The sequence below is a fragment of the Ascaphus truei genome, chromosome 5 (genome assembly GCF_040206685.1).
Source record: "Ascaphus truei isolate aAscTru1 chromosome 5, aAscTru1.hap1, whole genome shotgun sequence".
In the NCBI taxonomy this organism is placed as follows: Eukaryota; Metazoa; Chordata; class Amphibia; order Anura; family Ascaphidae; genus Ascaphus; species Ascaphus truei.
The window spans coordinates 44,079,218-44,096,056 of record NC_134487.1 but is presented as its reverse complement, the minus strand read 5'-3'; the positions used below and the strand labels follow the sequence as shown (position 1 = coordinate 44,096,056).

At 46.8% G+C, this 16,839-nt stretch overlaps 1 protein-coding gene across 2 annotated transcripts in view; it reads right to left on the bottom strand.

Annotated features, from left to right (window-relative positions):
- CPNE8 (copine 8) overlaps positions 1–16,839 on the bottom strand; it is a 458,893-nt gene that overhangs the window by 257,132 nt on the left and 184,922 nt on the right. For both annotated transcript variants that reach the window (XM_075599768.1, XM_075599767.1), the window contains exon 3: positions 3,487–3,533. Coding sequence is in view for 1 of the 2 variants with exons in the window: in XM_075599767.1 (XP_075455882.1) it covers positions 3,487–3,533 (47 nt within the window). In the remaining variant the exon portion in view is untranslated. The remainder of the gene's footprint in view (positions 1–3,486; positions 3,534–16,839) is intronic.

The following is a 16,839-nucleotide window of genomic DNA, read 5'->3' as shown; positions in this document are numbered from 1 at the left end:
GTACAAGGCAGCGGGCAGGGGGGGTGGGGAGCTGGGACAAGTGTCTTGGGGTGGCACTCTGGGGGCCCGGCCTACTGGTCGATGCTGGAAGTTCGACTCGCCCAAAAGTTAGACCTAACTCCGTGTCGGGCCATCGGTGCCTCCCATGCTGCGGGGGGCCCAGTTCTCCTCAACTGGGGGGCCCACTCTAGCCATCCACCCAAGTGATTATAGCCGGCCCATGATTCACAAAGATAACATTCTCAAAGAGGGGGAAGACATGAGAAGGCATGGGAGAAATATACGAGGGGGGAGCAAGAGAGTGAGGCGGGGTGTTAGAGAGTTGGGGGGGGGGCATATTGAAAGTGAGAGGGTAACAATATGGGGGGGAGTGATTGAGAGAGAGAGGGATAGAGAGGGAAACTGGGAAAATGAGCAAGGAAGTGGGGTGGGGAAATACAGGTGGGTGGGAGAAATAAGGGGGGTGAGAAGGCGAGTGGGGAGAAAGAAAGAGAAGGAGTTAGGGAGAGAAATATAGTGGGGAGTGAGAGAGAGGGAGTGTGGGGGGAGAAATACAAAGGGAAAGTGAGAATGAGAGGGGGAGAGAGATAGAGAGATGGGGAGAGTGAAAGAGAGGAGGAAAGTGAGAGTGGGAGAAAACGAGGAGATGGAGAGTGAGAGAGAGAGGGGAGGGGTGTAAGATAAAGAGAGGGAGGCACTTTCAGGGCTGCTGACAAGGGAGGCCAGGTGGAGACTGTAGTCCTGGGCCCCAGGAAATCTCAACAGACTGGCACTCATATAATAAATTGAAACCAAATATAAAAGCCCTGTGGTCCCCCAAAATTGGCATGAACTTTTATTGATGAAATTCTACAATTCTTAAGTCTTATAACATAGGAGTCTTCTTTAAGTTGCATCTTTCGATCAAAACAAAAAATGATTCAAGCCTGCTAACCGCTTCAAGGTCAACTTCATTTTAGCAGGTACCTACATTAAATGTATAATATTTCTTATTGTCCTATAAACTAAACATTTTGCAATATGTGAAAGAGTTAAACAAATGAAGCATATATGCTATCTGCAATTCAGTGCAATTAAAACTGGCAAATAAACCCGGAAATAAATCATATAATACATGTTTATGCTTGAATGCAGGAACAGAAAAACAGGCATGAATTATGCCCATGCAGGAGTGTAGGAACTTTGTGGGGTGGGGGTGGTGTACATACACAATCAGTAACATAGTGTAAGCATAATGTAAAAAATGTATAAACCCAAGGGGGGCTACAGCACCCCCCCCCCCCACCACCCCCACCCCTAGTTCCAACCCCTATGTGCCCATGACATTTCCTTGTACCTTTTTTTTTATAATCTCTCCCATATCTTTGGAATTCTTTAACCTGCACTGATTGCATCACAGACCTTTAGTCATTGAGTGCCCCACACCTTTCAACAAGCCTAACCAATGCCCTACTGCTATCCTCAATTATCATCCCCATCTTCTGTCAACAGATTTCAAGAGAACATAATTACAAATTACATTTTTAATATCATTCCAGCAGTGCAGATCTGTGAAATCCAGAATACAGTATGTGGTCTTAATACAATGGGATAAGGTCAGCCACAAATACAATTAAACTAATACTGCAAGTATTCCTTCACATTAAATGACAATCTAAAATGTAAAGGAAAATGTATTGCTTTTATACATTATCAACCAGTGGGGTTTTCCTTAGGGAACTAAAACATTAATAATGTACTTGATAAAAGTACATTTGTTTCCTTATCCATTCATCAGTTAAACATATGGAGTAATTTAGCAATAAATATATTGAATAAATAAAATAATCAAAATAATCTAATTTTAAAAAAATTATAGGGGGCGATGTAGCATGGCAAATTTGGAGCAGAAATTGCCACAAACAGCTTATTTTTGCATCAATGTATCAAGGTCTTTGCTATAAGTTTTTCACCATGTGATCCAGCTGTAGATTTGGGGAGAATCAAAATAGATGATGCACAGATTATAAGATCTGTATCAAATTCTGTCTCCAAGCATCTCTTTTTTTAATCTTGTATTGGTGTCCAAAAAATCTTCCAGGTCTGAGGTGCCGAAACTTTTCTGCCTAACAATTTGCATCAAATGTAAGAAAACGTTCTTATAATTTAATGCAACCACATGGAGAAAATGAAGTAACGTGCCAATAATGTGCCAGTAACGTGCCAGTAACGTGCCAGTAACGTGCCAGAACAAACTTCTACATCCACTTTCTTTGCGTTGATATATCTCCCCCATCCATACACTGAACCCCAAAGCAAATTGAGACCTATCAGGCCTATGGATCAAGACAGAAGTGGTGCAATTCTGGGGCAAATAAAATCTCAACATATGTATCAAAGAAAATATCCTGTTGACTTCAATACAAGCAGGCAGTTGTATTGCCCCACAACTGCACCAGTTTTGCCTTGAGGACGAGTGGCTCAGTGAGTAACAACATTGACTCTGTAAACAACAACAGTGAGTTTGAACCTGGTGTCAGCTCCTTGTAACCTTAGCAAGTCACTTTATCTCCCTGTGCCTCAAGCAAAAAAACATAGATTGTAAGATCACCTGGGCAGGCACTGTGTCTGTAAAAATGTCTATGGTCTGTGTACCATGCACTATACTGTAACTTTGACGTGCTTTGAGTCCCATAACATAGTTGCATAGTAGATGAGGTTGATAAAAGACATACAGATGCAGCAACGAGTATCCGAAAACTTGCCTTTGAAAATCTGGGGCAATCTCCCAGTAATGCTGCAACATTTCGGTGACATTTCTGCAAACAGACTAATGGCCCATCGGATTAACACAGCGGGGGTCCCTGGCAGTCTCATTCAGTTTGAATGGGACTGCCAGGGACCCCCGCTGTGTTAATCCGATGGGCCATTAGTCTGTCTGCAGAAATGTCGCAGCATTACTGGGGTATTGCCCCAGATTTTCCTAGACAACTGTTCGGATACTTGTGGCTGCATCAGTATGTCCATCAAGTTCAACCTATGCCAAATGTAGACGCCAGATACTTTATCCTACATCTGAAATTACAGTATATTGATACAGAGAATGGCAAATAAAAACCCCCAGTAAAATATCATCCAATGATATCTCATAAGGGGAAAAATACATTCCTTCCTGACTCCAAGAATTGGCAATCTGATTATAACCTGGATCAACATCCTTCCCATGTTTACTTATTAGGTATATCCCATTATCCCATTGCGAGAAAAGCGCTACATTTTGTTATCAAATAAAGTTATTATTGATATAGAGGCTTCTGTAGAAAAAAATTCTAATTTCACAGAATGGTTCCCATTTGTCAGATATTTTTGTTTTCCAAACTACTGCAACTATATTTGTTCAGTAAACACACATACAATAAAACTTGGATGGAACATCTATAACATACTGTGCTTTATACAGTAGATGACAATAAACGTATTTTTATTGCAACTATAGGACAAGCTTACCTCTCTCCATTCCTTGTTTCCGATGCCTTGAGTATACAATACACAAACTGTAGGAAGATTAAACAGAAAGAAAAAAAAACCATTTAATGATTTTTCCAGACAGACTACACTTTATCAACATGCTCAAAATACATAACTAACAAAGTCAACTTTTTTGATTGTTGTTTACTACAGTATATATAGTTCCGTTTTAACAGGTTAATGCCAACATATGGCCTATATTATTTAGATTTTAGAGCATGATAGTTATCTTTTTTTTTCTCTATTTATCAAACTTTTCAGGATGCAGACTGGTGCAAAAAAATTGCTAGCAATAGGGTTTTATTTAAATATTTATTTAATAAATCTGTCACATTTTATGCACCTGTTTTGCTGCCAGAAGACTTCAATTAATGGAATTACTTCATTGGCCTGTTGAGTTCCTGAGTGAATCCTAAACACAGCAGCTTGTTTGGTATATTATGGGATATTTGTTTTTGCAAATAAGCATTAGCGGTAAAATCTGCAGAGCAACACAGTAAATAATAAAACAGTCTACACTGATAAGTGATTCCAACATGTGTTACTAAGTGAGGACTCTACCCTAGCAATGTGCAAATGTGCCCTAAAATGTCTTGCAATTTTTTTTAAACTTATTTTCCTTACATTTAACCAATGTCGCAAAATATTAGATTGAAATTCAGCAAAAATTTAGCAATATTACACATTTCTGCCAAGATCCCGAGGTAGAGCTTTTTTTGGAGAATGACGTATGAAATGTGAAGAGACCACAACATTTTTAATGGCTGAAAAGGGCAAATTTTGCCTGGCTCACATTCTTGGCTGAATGTTTCACGCATCTCTACTGTATCCTAACATAATATTATCATAAGGTCACCAGGTTAATGTTGCTGACAATGTTAAAGAGTATAGGTATAGCACAGATGAAATTGATAGGCTGCCTTCAAGTATGTCCTCCACATACAGTACAGTATGCTGCACCCATCAGGCATTCCTCTTATACCCAAAACATGGACATTATTTTTTTACATGTTTTAGCTGTAAGGTAATTTGCTTTTTGATACTTGAATTAACATGCAACTAGACTGATCTACAGTGAGTCACAATGTAGCCCAACTATGTCCTAGAAAACTGGACTGTGCTGTCAGCAGCAATTTGGCCTGCTGTGCGAGTTACAATAATTGAGCACAGCTACAAATGTTTCCTTTTCTAAACATCGCAAATGTCAGGCAGTGATAAAAGGTCACAGCTACAAATATATTTCATTACCTTACTAATACAGTACTAAAACAAAAAAAGAGGCGCATGTCATTTAGGGGGATGTACCCAAACAAAATGTGAGATTTCTAGTAAATTTAACTTAGTCTTGCACCTATTCAAATAACCTAAAAAAAGAACACGTATATACAGTAAGCTTAGCGCCCTTTTATGGAACTGGGCCATAAAGTTTACATTAATTAAATGTAAACTCCTAATATGACCTGGTATCTCTAATCCTTAACAAATCAGGGTGACAAGTCAGATTAATGACACGTCTTTATTTGGAATGTCAATCAATTTCCCAATAAAATAATTAGTTGAATACATTTTTACAGAAAACAAAAAACCCCCATTAACAGATTGCAAACATGTTGAAATTATTGGAAGCCCTTCATTTCAGGAATTACATGTAGGAAAACACATGCCATGGCAGTGAGCTAAGCCTGCTGCTGGATACATCCACTGCTCTAGTATACTTCTGAGCTCTACCTGTCAAGTCTGTTGCACCTATTTACTATCAGCATCTTGGGCATACCCGTTGTCTTCCTTTGTAAGCAGGCTATTTCCCGTTTCTCATTGCCAGTTCGATTTGGTTCTTCCATGTTGATCCAGCCTTGCTGTTCTTCTGTTCCTGACCTCGGATTATCTGATCACGCTCCTGGTCACTGCCTGCCCCGACCTCAGCTTGTCTGATCATGCTCCGGTTTGCTGCCTGTACTGACCTCGGCTCGTCTCACCACTCTCCTGTTTGCAGCCTGCTCCAACCTCGGCCTGATCTGACCATTACTCCTGCTACGCTACGAGCTCGGCTCAGACTTGCTGACTTCAGCCACTAGAATCCACTCCCTGTCTTGGAGGTCACTGTGTCTGGTGCCTAACACATTACTAATGGCAATGATACTTCTACAGGTTAAAACTAAGTGGTATATCTGCAGAAGTCCATGGATTTTGCGCTAATAATGCGTAATGCCAAAATTGGAAACGGACGTTATTTTTCATTTTGTTTTTTTTGCAACAGTTGTGGATCAGGGCCTCTATATATTCTGCAGCTAAACATTTATTTAAATAAAGAGATGTTAAAAAATGCCCTTTTTGGCTCGCAAATATATCAAAATGTCCTTACATGTACTAACGTTCTGTATTAATGTATTTGATGATATGTCTTCTGTTTTTTAGGACCATTATACAGAGGGTGATTGGCTGTGGAGCCTGTGCCCGAGGCTGCAGAGTCGCTTGTGGATGGCGGAGGTTACAGAGGAGGTCAAATTTGCTGATCCTGCTTCTCCCAGCTGCTATCCGAGTAGCTGCCCTCCAAGCTGCTATCCGAGTAGCTGCCCTCCCAGCTGCTATCTGAGTAGGTGCCCTCCCAGGTGCTATCGAGAGGCTGCACTGTGTCATATAACACTAATGGCACACCATAGAGCTGGTGGAAATGCAGCGCTTTGGTTTTCAGGACATCTCGGCCCTGCTTGGCCCTATTGAGGCTATGGCAGGGCTTAACTTCAAAAGAATGGAGGAAGCAGCCCACCAACAGGCAATAGCTGTCCAGAGTTATTACCAAGCTGGACAGTTCAACCACCGGTTCCTGATCCACACCATGAGCTAGTAGAGCAGTGCTGTGATAATCAGCATGGCCCAGATTTCCTCATCTGTCAACGGACTCACCTGGGCAACAGGGCCGGCTGGGATTATCACGGGGCTCGGTGCAGGGACTTGTGGTGCAGGGCCTTTAACCTTCTCCTTTGGCATCTCCATCTCAGCGTCCCATCATCATGGCACCGCAACGTCAAATGGCACTGTGTTATCAATGACAGGACGTTGTGCGGCATCACAATGTCATGGCAATGCAGCGCCACAGAGCATCCCATTGTCATAGCAATATGATACCACATGGCGTCATGACGTCCCATTGTCATGGCAACACGACTCCATTTGACATCACGGTGCCATGATGATGGAACCCTGCAGGAGGAAATGCCTCCATGAGTCCCTGGCCACATTAGGCATTTCTGTAATTGTGGAGACTCTACCTCCTCCTTCATTATCAGAGGAGATGCTCACGCCATGTGGACACCCTGAGGCATGGCAAAGCACACAAACAATGGGCTAAGTGAGCCAGGCAGCGCACCAGCAAAATAGAGGCACGGATTGTAATTTATATTACTAATGTTTATGTTTGTATATATTTTTTAGTTATTTTAATCACAAACCATGAAGTAACCGTTGGTGACAAAATTGTATTTTGCCATCTTTTGTCTCCAAAATGATTGCTCTCATATGTAGAAACGTTATTGTACACTCATACTGTATACCCTCCATATTTAACACAGTAAAATAGTAAGCCACATAAACATATCCTACATTCTCTTTCATCATTAAAAAGCATAGTATAGTTTATTCCATGAAAAAAAAAAAACAATTTCAGATGCATCTGTTGATGGGCTTGTCATTAATATTTTCCACCATATATATATGTTAGTATTACACATGTAATGAAAGGATTATATCCTGCACTCAGTACATTCATGTGGGTACCATTTAAGATCTGCCCTTTTCACTTGTAGGCTATTTGTAGAAATAACACACTGATAATCAGGGCCTGGATGCAGGTAACGCCTGCTTTTGGAAGGTCTTAAATAGAGTTGATTTGCGTTATTATGATGTGCTAACATGAACAGATGTTTAAGGATCTCCATTGTTGGGTAAAGTGCTCATTACTATATGATTTGCATATGGGTAAGCCAAACGTTAAAAATGATCAATCTGCTATTTTCCAGGTAAATGCGAGTGCATCATAACATTATGCACCTCTGGGGATACGCATTACGGATAACGGTATGTAAAATGTTGATAGCATAATGCTAAAAATGTAATACACTTTTGTGGAATTACCCCTAAGTGACTAATATCTTTAACCGATTTATTTTATTGACTTTTTTTCAATAAGGAAAAGAGAGCAAAAATTAATGCATCACAGTTACAGTAGTCATGAATTGACGCATGGTGGACCAGCCATATTCAGAGATTTATCCAGCTTTAATGTTAAACACCAAAATGTAAGTAAAAGGGTTAATTTGTTGGGGGATTTTCAATTCCTTAGGACCAAATACCTTCACATTTATAAGGGCAACCTCTGAGTATATGTCAGCTTCTGACAGGGGCAAAGAGTCATTGATGGAGTTAATCCATAACCTAAATCATTTTTAAATCCCCAAAATACAGATCTTGGAGTCTAATGTTTCAGGTGAAGCAGGTCCCCTAAGAATTTTAGAACTGTCCTCTATAATTTATATATTACATGACATTGCCAAATCATGTGAAAGAAGGTGCCTTCCTCTGTAACTCCTTTCACATAATGAATATTGCCTGCGCCAAATTTGAAATAACCCTTGAAGAAGTGTGATTACATGAAGCACGTTGGGAGGAGTTTACAAGTGTGTCAGAGGTACAAGGCCGCATCCAATGCCATCTCCCAATGCCACGGAGCACGCTGGAGTCAGCAGAGCAGATGCCAGGTGGGCATACTACCCGTGTGAGCAACCCAGATGCCACCCTGACAGAGATACTTTTGCACATTATATACACAACAAGATTGTGAGTGGTATTTGTCATAGGTATTTTAACACATTTATATTTAAGGGATCAGTCACAAGGCAAAACAAAGCAGTGAAATAAAATGAGGTTTATTTGGATAAGACCTCGGAAACACACAGAAATATAAAATACAGAGAATAAACACACTCACTGGGGTCTGGGGGTTGAGATCTAGCCCATTCCAAGTTGCAGGGCACCTGCTTCAGCAAAAGGCGTTACCCTGTCCGCTCCGGTTGGTTCCAGTCTGCTGTCCAGGCTTCTCCATGTTTCTCTGCTACACTGCTCTCCCTTATATAGGGATGAGCCTATCTAATACATTGAGGGGGCTGGCAGCCAATTAGAGCACGGATTGTGGTTGCGCATTCCAAAGGAGAAATTCAAAGAGGGGAAAATTCAAAACTTGCCAATGGAAATCATGCCTATGAGTTTGAAATCCAGCAACCGTTGACCTGGCTAGCCCCATACCCCCTGTATTCCTGGCTCTCCTGTGTCTAGGTGAACCAAAGGCTTTCTCTTAAGATAGCAAATCCACAGCCCTTTCCCCTCACCATGTTGCAATTAACACAGGGAATCCTTATACTTGGGCTGGTGGCATTGAAATGCTAATTCAAATCTGGCTGCCTTTTAATAATAATAATAACAATAATAACATGTTCTTTTTTTAGCGCTGCTAGTTTTACGTAGCACTTTACAAAGACATTTTGCAGGCACAGGTCCCTGACTCATGGAGCTCAGAAGCTGTGCTTTTTTGGTGCCTGAGGCACAGGGAGATAAAGTAAATTGCCCAAGGTCACAAGGAGCCGACACTGGGAATTAAACCAGGCTCCCCTGATTCAAACTCAGTGCCAGTCAGTGTCTTTACTCACTGAGCCACTCCTTTTGTCCTGTATGCAGTTCAGCTCACAGCATAAACACAAAATGCATTGTAGTTTTAAAACACTTTAAAACTAACATTTGGTGCCCGATCTTGCACTCTACAATTTGGACCTAAAATGTGGGGTCTATGAACTGGGGCTCTAAAACTTGTTCTAGGACACCAGCCCCTACACCCAATACAGTAACAGTAACATTTGATCCCTAGAGCTGACACTCTAAAACAGGGATCTCAGAGCTGGGATTCTAAAACCTGCATTAGCATACAAGCCTTCTAGACCGAGCTCTAATACCTTGCTGGCAGGCAATACAGGTTAACCCTCTTTGCCCCCAAATATTCCCCTTTTCCCTCATGTTCCAGCCCTTGCCATAAGGTTTCAGGGGCAGCCAGCCAGCCTCCACCTTTATTAATGAAGGCCAGCTACCCCCTATCGTCACAGTATTATATCTTAAAAATAAATTGAATAACACAATTTATTTTTATATTCTTACTTTTCATATATACCACCTGGACCACTACGTTAAACTGGAGCATAATTGAGGGATCAACCAAAAGACCCCTGGGGAGCGAAACATCGAGATTTACCTACAAGTTGGACAAGAATAAATTCACTTTTCTTCTACCACTTGTGTTGTGCAGGTATTTGGATCGCCTCTGTGATCTCTACTGACTACAGTATATAACATTTTATTCTATAATTGCCCAAAGGTTTTTAGTTCTGTAACGATAATGTCTTCTTTTTTTTGTGTAGTTGTGCTACAAATCCAGCCCAAAATGGGTTAACTTATTCTTGAGCTAATATGACATTTTAAAACTGCCTGTTTTTCCTCTGTCTCATAGAGGTTATCAGAGTGAAATCTCTGGCCAATATAACATGCCAACTTTATTGGTCAGTAAATCAAAGAATTAACTAACATGTTTACAGTTAAATTGACAAGCAGATATGGAAAAAAGTGATCAGGAAAGGTTAATGTAACTTCAAAGGAATTAGAAACTGCTCTGGACAGAACAAGAAGGTGTGGCCAGGAGGGCATTTCCCAGGTCCTCACAGATTGACTAAATATACAATTGTAGCCTGGAGCTCCCGTGGCTCCTGGAGACCCCCCTCCCCTTGGGCAGCTCGGTCGCGGGTGCCGAGAGACCCGACGGCTGCTTCCAAGGGTGGGGGCTGGAGCAGGGAGCAGCGCGGCTTCTCCTGCCTGTGGCCGGTTGCCGGGGACGCGATCGGGCGGTTGCTAAGGCCGCGATCGCGTCTCTAAGGTCCCGGCGGCCGGACAAGCAGGGCGCCGCCATTAAGAACCCGGTTGCGCATGCGCAGGGACGCATAGGCGCAGGGAAAGCCCCCGAGACAGGGATAGCTCGCGCGAGAGCAGGGAGAGCTGAGGGAAGATCGAGGCAGCCCGGGAAAGCTTGCGCAAGCGCAGTGAAGGTAGGGAAAAGCCCGCGAACCCCTAGCCTACCAGGGAAGGCTCTGAGCTGGGACTACATATCCCAAGAGCCTTTGCGAGCCCCATGTGACCCCAGGGAGCCAATAGGGCTTAGGAGACCCCTGGGAAAAGAGATACATTTGGCGGGCTTGGAGCACGTTAGATCAGTCAGAGACCGGAGCAGCCAAGGGAAGGAGGTAGGGTACAGGAGTCAGGGACTCCCTGTACTAGGCCAGCACCCCCCAGGGCCCGAGATAGCTCAGCTCCCCAGTAAGGTGAGTGTTGCCAGGGGCAGCCCTCAGGTTAGGGACCCTGCCACTTACATTAGTGGGAGCTGGGGAAAGGAAGGTTACAGAGAGTTGGAGTCAGGGAGCTGTAGGGAAGTAGGGTGCGGGGAGCGAGTGCAGCTTCTGCCCCATATAGGTACCTACACCCCAGGTAGGCCCCAACGCCCCACTAGTTTAGTGGGTAAGTGCTTAGGGAGGCCCGAGACAGGGACGCTGCCCTTTAGCATAGAGTGCTGCCTTGTCAGAGTCACGGCCGTTGGTGCTGTGAGGTCTGACAGGCAGGCACCTTGTTGCGCAGCACGTTGGCTGCAGCCTCCAGTGAGCTACAGCTTGCTGCTGTAGGCGCTGGGACTAGTTAGCAAGTAGTGAGGCTGAAGGGACTTGGGTAGTTAGGGGAGTGGGACAGGTCATTACCCCTGCAGGCCCATAGGAGTTCCCCCAAGCCACTACAGATTGCTGTACTACAGGGACAGGCCCTAGGTTAGGGTTCCTGTCACGTTAGTACCACTTAGATTAGACAGGGACACAGCAGACGCTGCGGTTCCTGCTAAGAGGTTCGGACCCACGTTGGGGTCCACAGAGACTGTTTCAGGGTGGGATCGCCCTCGGCGGTCCGCATGCAAGGAGGACGGTTGGGGATCAGATGACGCCATCCTACAACTGATCCTTTGTGAAGTCCGTTGGAGATCCGAGCACGGGAGTGCACCAACGGGCCCTTAGCTTAACTGTGACTGCGCAGTCACCCATTGACTCTCTGCAAGAGTGCGGGACATGGGGTGGGGATTCTCGGGACACTGGGTGGGATCACCTAGTGTTGGGGAAGCGTCCTGCGTGACGCAGTAGGTGTCTCCTCGAGAGAGGGACACAGGTTATATTGCGGTACTGCCGTGATATGTTGTTTGCATGTTAGTAAAGTCCTTAGTTATTATATACCCGTGTATGTGATTATTGTATTGTCCTGCGAGGAACCACTCCCCCTCTGGTGGGAGCCATCGCAGGTGGAGGCGCTGAATTGAGTAAGTGGTTACCCCTAGTATAATTGCCCCAGGTTCCCCGTGGCGGAAGCTCAGCCCTCCTGCGAGCCAACAGGTAATGCACCACACCTATGGTAACACCGTATGTTCCTTGCACCCACATCAGATCTGCGATTGGGGGGGGGGGAATACCCGTTACATTTGGAGGCGCTGCTGAGAGAGACCTGGGGTGCCCGGTATATTTTTTTCTAAATTGTGCTATTTTTGTTCGCCATGAAGAAGTCACGTGCTGATTTCCCGCCCGTGCGGGAAAATGTTGCAGACTGTCCGAGCTTGGCGGGAAAACCTAAGCCCCGCCCCCGCCAACTGAATAACTCCATGAAAGAGTGTGCTGCCCCTCCTTCAGATTCCACCAGGGGGAGCAAGCACGGTGAGCCTTCACCCGTAACTGCTGTCTCCATCAAAGAAAGTACTGGTGGCAAAGAAAATTGCTCGCCGTCATATGGACTGTGGCCGACGAAGGCCGGGGCCGTATCCTTTTTGTTGTGTCCGTGTATGATAGAATCGTTGAGTCCGTTGGGTAGTATGAACTTTGCGATTTTGGCGTGCCTGATAAGAGGGCGGCTGGAAGACGCAAACGAGGATGGGTGCCGGGAATGTTTCTGTAACAACGGTGACTGCTCCTTTTGTAAATTGGCCTGGGGACGCATGTGTGGCTGCTGCAGGGTACCGACTCTGCAACCCGTGCCGTTGGCGGCTACAGGACAGCCCGAGGAAGAGGGCACTGTGGCCGACGTAAATGAAATAGACTCTGGGTTTTCTGATGATGGTGATGAAACAGACTGTAAGGGAGTACACCCCAATGTGTATGTGTCCTGGCACGTGCCAGGAGTGAAAGCCCTTACATTAATGTGCACATGCCTGCAAAAAGCTTATTTTCAAGGAGCCGACCTATTTCAGCTACCGCTGGATTTCAAGACCGGCACCGTGGATGGAGAACTGAGCATACAGTATTTTAGCCCTACATGTGACTGTTCTAGAGCGGCATTGGCGTGGGAGCCTCAATGTGAAGATTGCGGTGCCTGGTTCTTAAAACCTATTGTGCCCCAGCCTGAAGAGCCGGTCAGTATAACTAACCCATCTACCCTTCTCCTAGACATTTCGGAGGGCCAGTGCGCCCAAGTGAACATTCTAGACCTGGTTCCTGAGCAGGAATCACAGAACCCGGATCAGCCAGTCCTGGAGCCAAGCGAATCATTGGCGGAGGATCCTATCGTGATATCCGCAGGTAAAGAGGTTGAAGTCCCATCGGTGGCGATGCGCCTACCGGCGAACCACCCCAGCAGTAATACAGAGGAGACAGGGGAATCACAGGGTAAGGTGTCTGTACCCCCACCTTCTATTAGTGAGTCCAGCGACCAATCACTTGTGGTGATGCGCCTGCCGGCGGACCACTACAGTGAAATCAACAAACACACTATCTCGGCGGATACAGAGCCTGCTGTGGGCCCGTGTGCCCTACAACGGTCAGTCCGGCCTACAGAGGTACCGTCGGTCCCAGGCTTGGGATCAGTACCGGTTAGCGACGACAAGGGTGAGTTGACTGCCCCAGGGGTGTTGGGGGTGAGCCTCCAGGTGACCACGGAGCACGATGGTTCCTTAAGTCTGGTTACCTGGGCGAAGGGTTCCCCTCTGCATCGCGTCCTGGCGGAGGTGTCTCCCTTAGAAGGTAGCTGTCCAGTGGTGCGAGTGGACCAGTACCTGCCTGATCGTGTTCCAGATGGAGAGGAACCTATCGCAAGCCAGCGGAGTGGTGAGGAACCTCCTTATTCCCCACCGGCTCCTGACCTGAGTGTGAGTCCGTACGCTCCGGCCCAACTGGTCCCAGGACTGGGATCCCACGCTCCCGAGTTTCCAGCGAGTAAGTGGACTGCCCCAGAAGTGCCGGGGGCAGGTCCCAAGGCAGCCGAGATGGGAACTGACAGCGTCCCCGAGGACCTGTTGGCCACCGTGAATCACCGCAGTGGTAAGGTATCTACCCTTTACCCCCTGCCAGGTGAAATAGAGACTTTGCCGAAAGAGACATGGCCCCTTGCACGCTTCCCAGTGGAAGCCTCGCCAGTATGTAGGGACAAAGACTGTGTAAAGAGGGATTTAGTGAAAATTGCCTCCTTGGAGCCCAAGAAGGAGCGCTCCATTCACCATGTGGTGGACCGCGGAAAAGGTCAAGACCTCCTGGCCTACTGCATCCTGCTTGAGAGACATGGTGCTATTCCGTCCACCAGGGGGAGGAAGTAGCGAGGAACCAGTGACTGTTGCCCTCAGGTGTGCTCTTCAAGAAATTTTTCTGGGGGAGGCTCACGGACGCAAAAGTGAGGTACCCCCACCTGATCAGTTAGGGGCACCCCACAAATGGTCTCAGCAAACAGCTGACGCTCAGCTGGCCTCGGGTATGGTATGTGAACTGTATTGTAACCTGATGTCTAAAGTCACCAGTGATAGGTTGTACATATGCCCTGCATTTTCATTGTATAACTGTGTACCAGGTTATGTCTGCCATCCAAGCGAGGTCGTTGGAGTTTCACCAGGGGGAGAGTGTAGCCTGGAGCTCCCGTGGCTCCTGGAGACCCCCCTCCCCTTGGGCAGCTCGGTCGCGGGTGCCGAGAGACCCGACGGCTGCTTCCAAGGGTGGGGGCTGGAGCAGGGAGCAGCGCGGCTTCTCCTGCCTGCGGCCGGTTGCCGGGGACGCGATCGGGCGGTTGCTAAGGCCGCGATCGCGTCTCTAAGGTCCCGGCGGCCGGACAAGCAGGGCGCCGCCATTAAGAACCCGGTTGCGCATGCGCAGGGACGCATAGGCGCAGGGAAAGCCCCCGAGACAGGGATAGCTCGCGCGAGAGCAGGGAGAGCTGAGGGAAGATCGAGGCAGCCCGGGAAAGCTTGCGCAAGCACAGTGAAGGTAGGGAAAAGCCCGCGAACCCCTAGCCTACCAGGGAAGGCTCTGAGCTGGGACTACATATCCCAAGAGCCTTTGCGAGCCCCATGTGACCCCAGGGAGCCAATAGGGCTTAGGAGACCCCTGGGAAAAGAGATACATTTGGCGGGCTTGGAGCACGTTAGATCAGTCAGAGACCGGAGCAGCCAAGGGAAGGAGGTAGGGTACAGGAGTCAGGGACTCCCTGTACTAGGCCAGCACCCCCCAGGGCCCGAGATAGCTCAGCTCCCCAGTAAGGTGAGTGTTGCCAGGGGCAGCCCTCAGGTTAGGGACCCTGCCACTTACATTAGTGGGAGCTGGGGAAAGGAAGGTTACAGAGAGTTGGAGTCAGGGAGCTGTAGGGAAGTAGGGTGCGGGGAGCGAGTGCAGCTTCTGCCCCATATAGGTACCTACACCCCAGGTAGGCCCCAACGCCCCACTAGTTTAGTGGGTAAGTGCTTAGGGAGGCCCGAGACAGGGACGCTGCCCTTTAGCATAGAGTGCTGCCTTGTCAGAGTCACGGCCGTTGGTGCTGTGAGGTCTGACAGGCAGGCACCTTGTTGCGCAGCACGTTGGCTGCAGCCTCCAGTGAGCTACAGCTTGCTGCTGTAGGCGCTGGGACTAGTTAGCAAGTAGTGAGGCTGAAGGGACTTGGGTAGTTAGGGGAGTGGGACAGGTCATTACCCCTGCAGGCCCATAGGAGTTCCCCCAAGCCACTACAGATTGCTGTACTACAGGGACAGGCCCTAGGTTAGGGTTCCTGTCACGTTAGTACCACTTAGATTAGACAGGGACACAGCAGACGCTGCGGTTCCTGCTAAGAGGTTCGGACCCACGTTGGGGTCCACAGAGACTGTTTCAGGGTGGGATCGCCCTCGGCGGTCCGCATGCAAGGAGGACGGTTGGGGATCAGATGACGCCATCCTACAACTGATCCTTTGTGAAGTCCGTTGGAGATCCGAGCACGGGAGTGCTCGGCAGGTACTATCTACTACACAAGTGCACCAACGGGCCCTTAGCTTAACTGTGACTGCGCAGTCACCCATTGACTCTCTGCAAGAGTGCGGGACATGGGGTGGGGATTCTCGGGACACTGGGTGGGATCACCTAGTGTTGGGGAAGCGTCCTGCGTGACGCAGTAGGTGTCTCCTCGAGAGAGGGACACAGGTTATATTGTGGTACTGCCGTGATATGTTGTTTGCATGTTAGTAAAGTCCTTAGTTATTATATACCCGTGTATGTGATTATTGTATTGTCCTGCGAGGAACCACTCCCCCTCTGGTGGGAGCCATCGCAGGTGGAGGCGCTGAATTGAGTAAGTGGTTACCCCTAGTATAATTGCCCCAGGTTCCCCGTGGCGGAAGCTCAGCCCTCCTGTGAGCCAACAGGTAATGCACCACACCTATGGTAACACCGTATGTTCCTTGCACCCACATCAGATCTGCGATTGGGGGGGGGGAATACCCGTTACACAATATTTGGGATCTTGTAAAATTCACAAGCCTAAAGAATAGTGTTGTGACGTAAAGTCAGGCGGATTAAATTATACCAAACATGCCCGATAACTATGGTAGAGAGCTCAGATATTTGTTTGCACCTCAAAATTATGAGTAGCAAAGGCAAGACTGATTTATATGCCTTCGGCAAACTCATCCGAACACTACACTGGCGACACACTTTATTCGAGCTCGGCTAGTCCCACGAATTCGGGTATACCTGGGTGTATTGAGGTTTGTGACTGTTTTCTGCCCGAGTGCATTGAGTTATTTTCCAGGCAGGGATTGAAGCATTTTATTCCTGCTGGCTGCAATACTGCACAGTATATATATATATATATATATACTGCATTACAATTCATGAATTTATGCCATCTGGTAGACACGCGAAGCATTGCAGCCTATTAAATCCTAATCATTATCATTTAACAGATCAGCCGCCCATCAGCCAGGCATGAACCCAGGCTGGG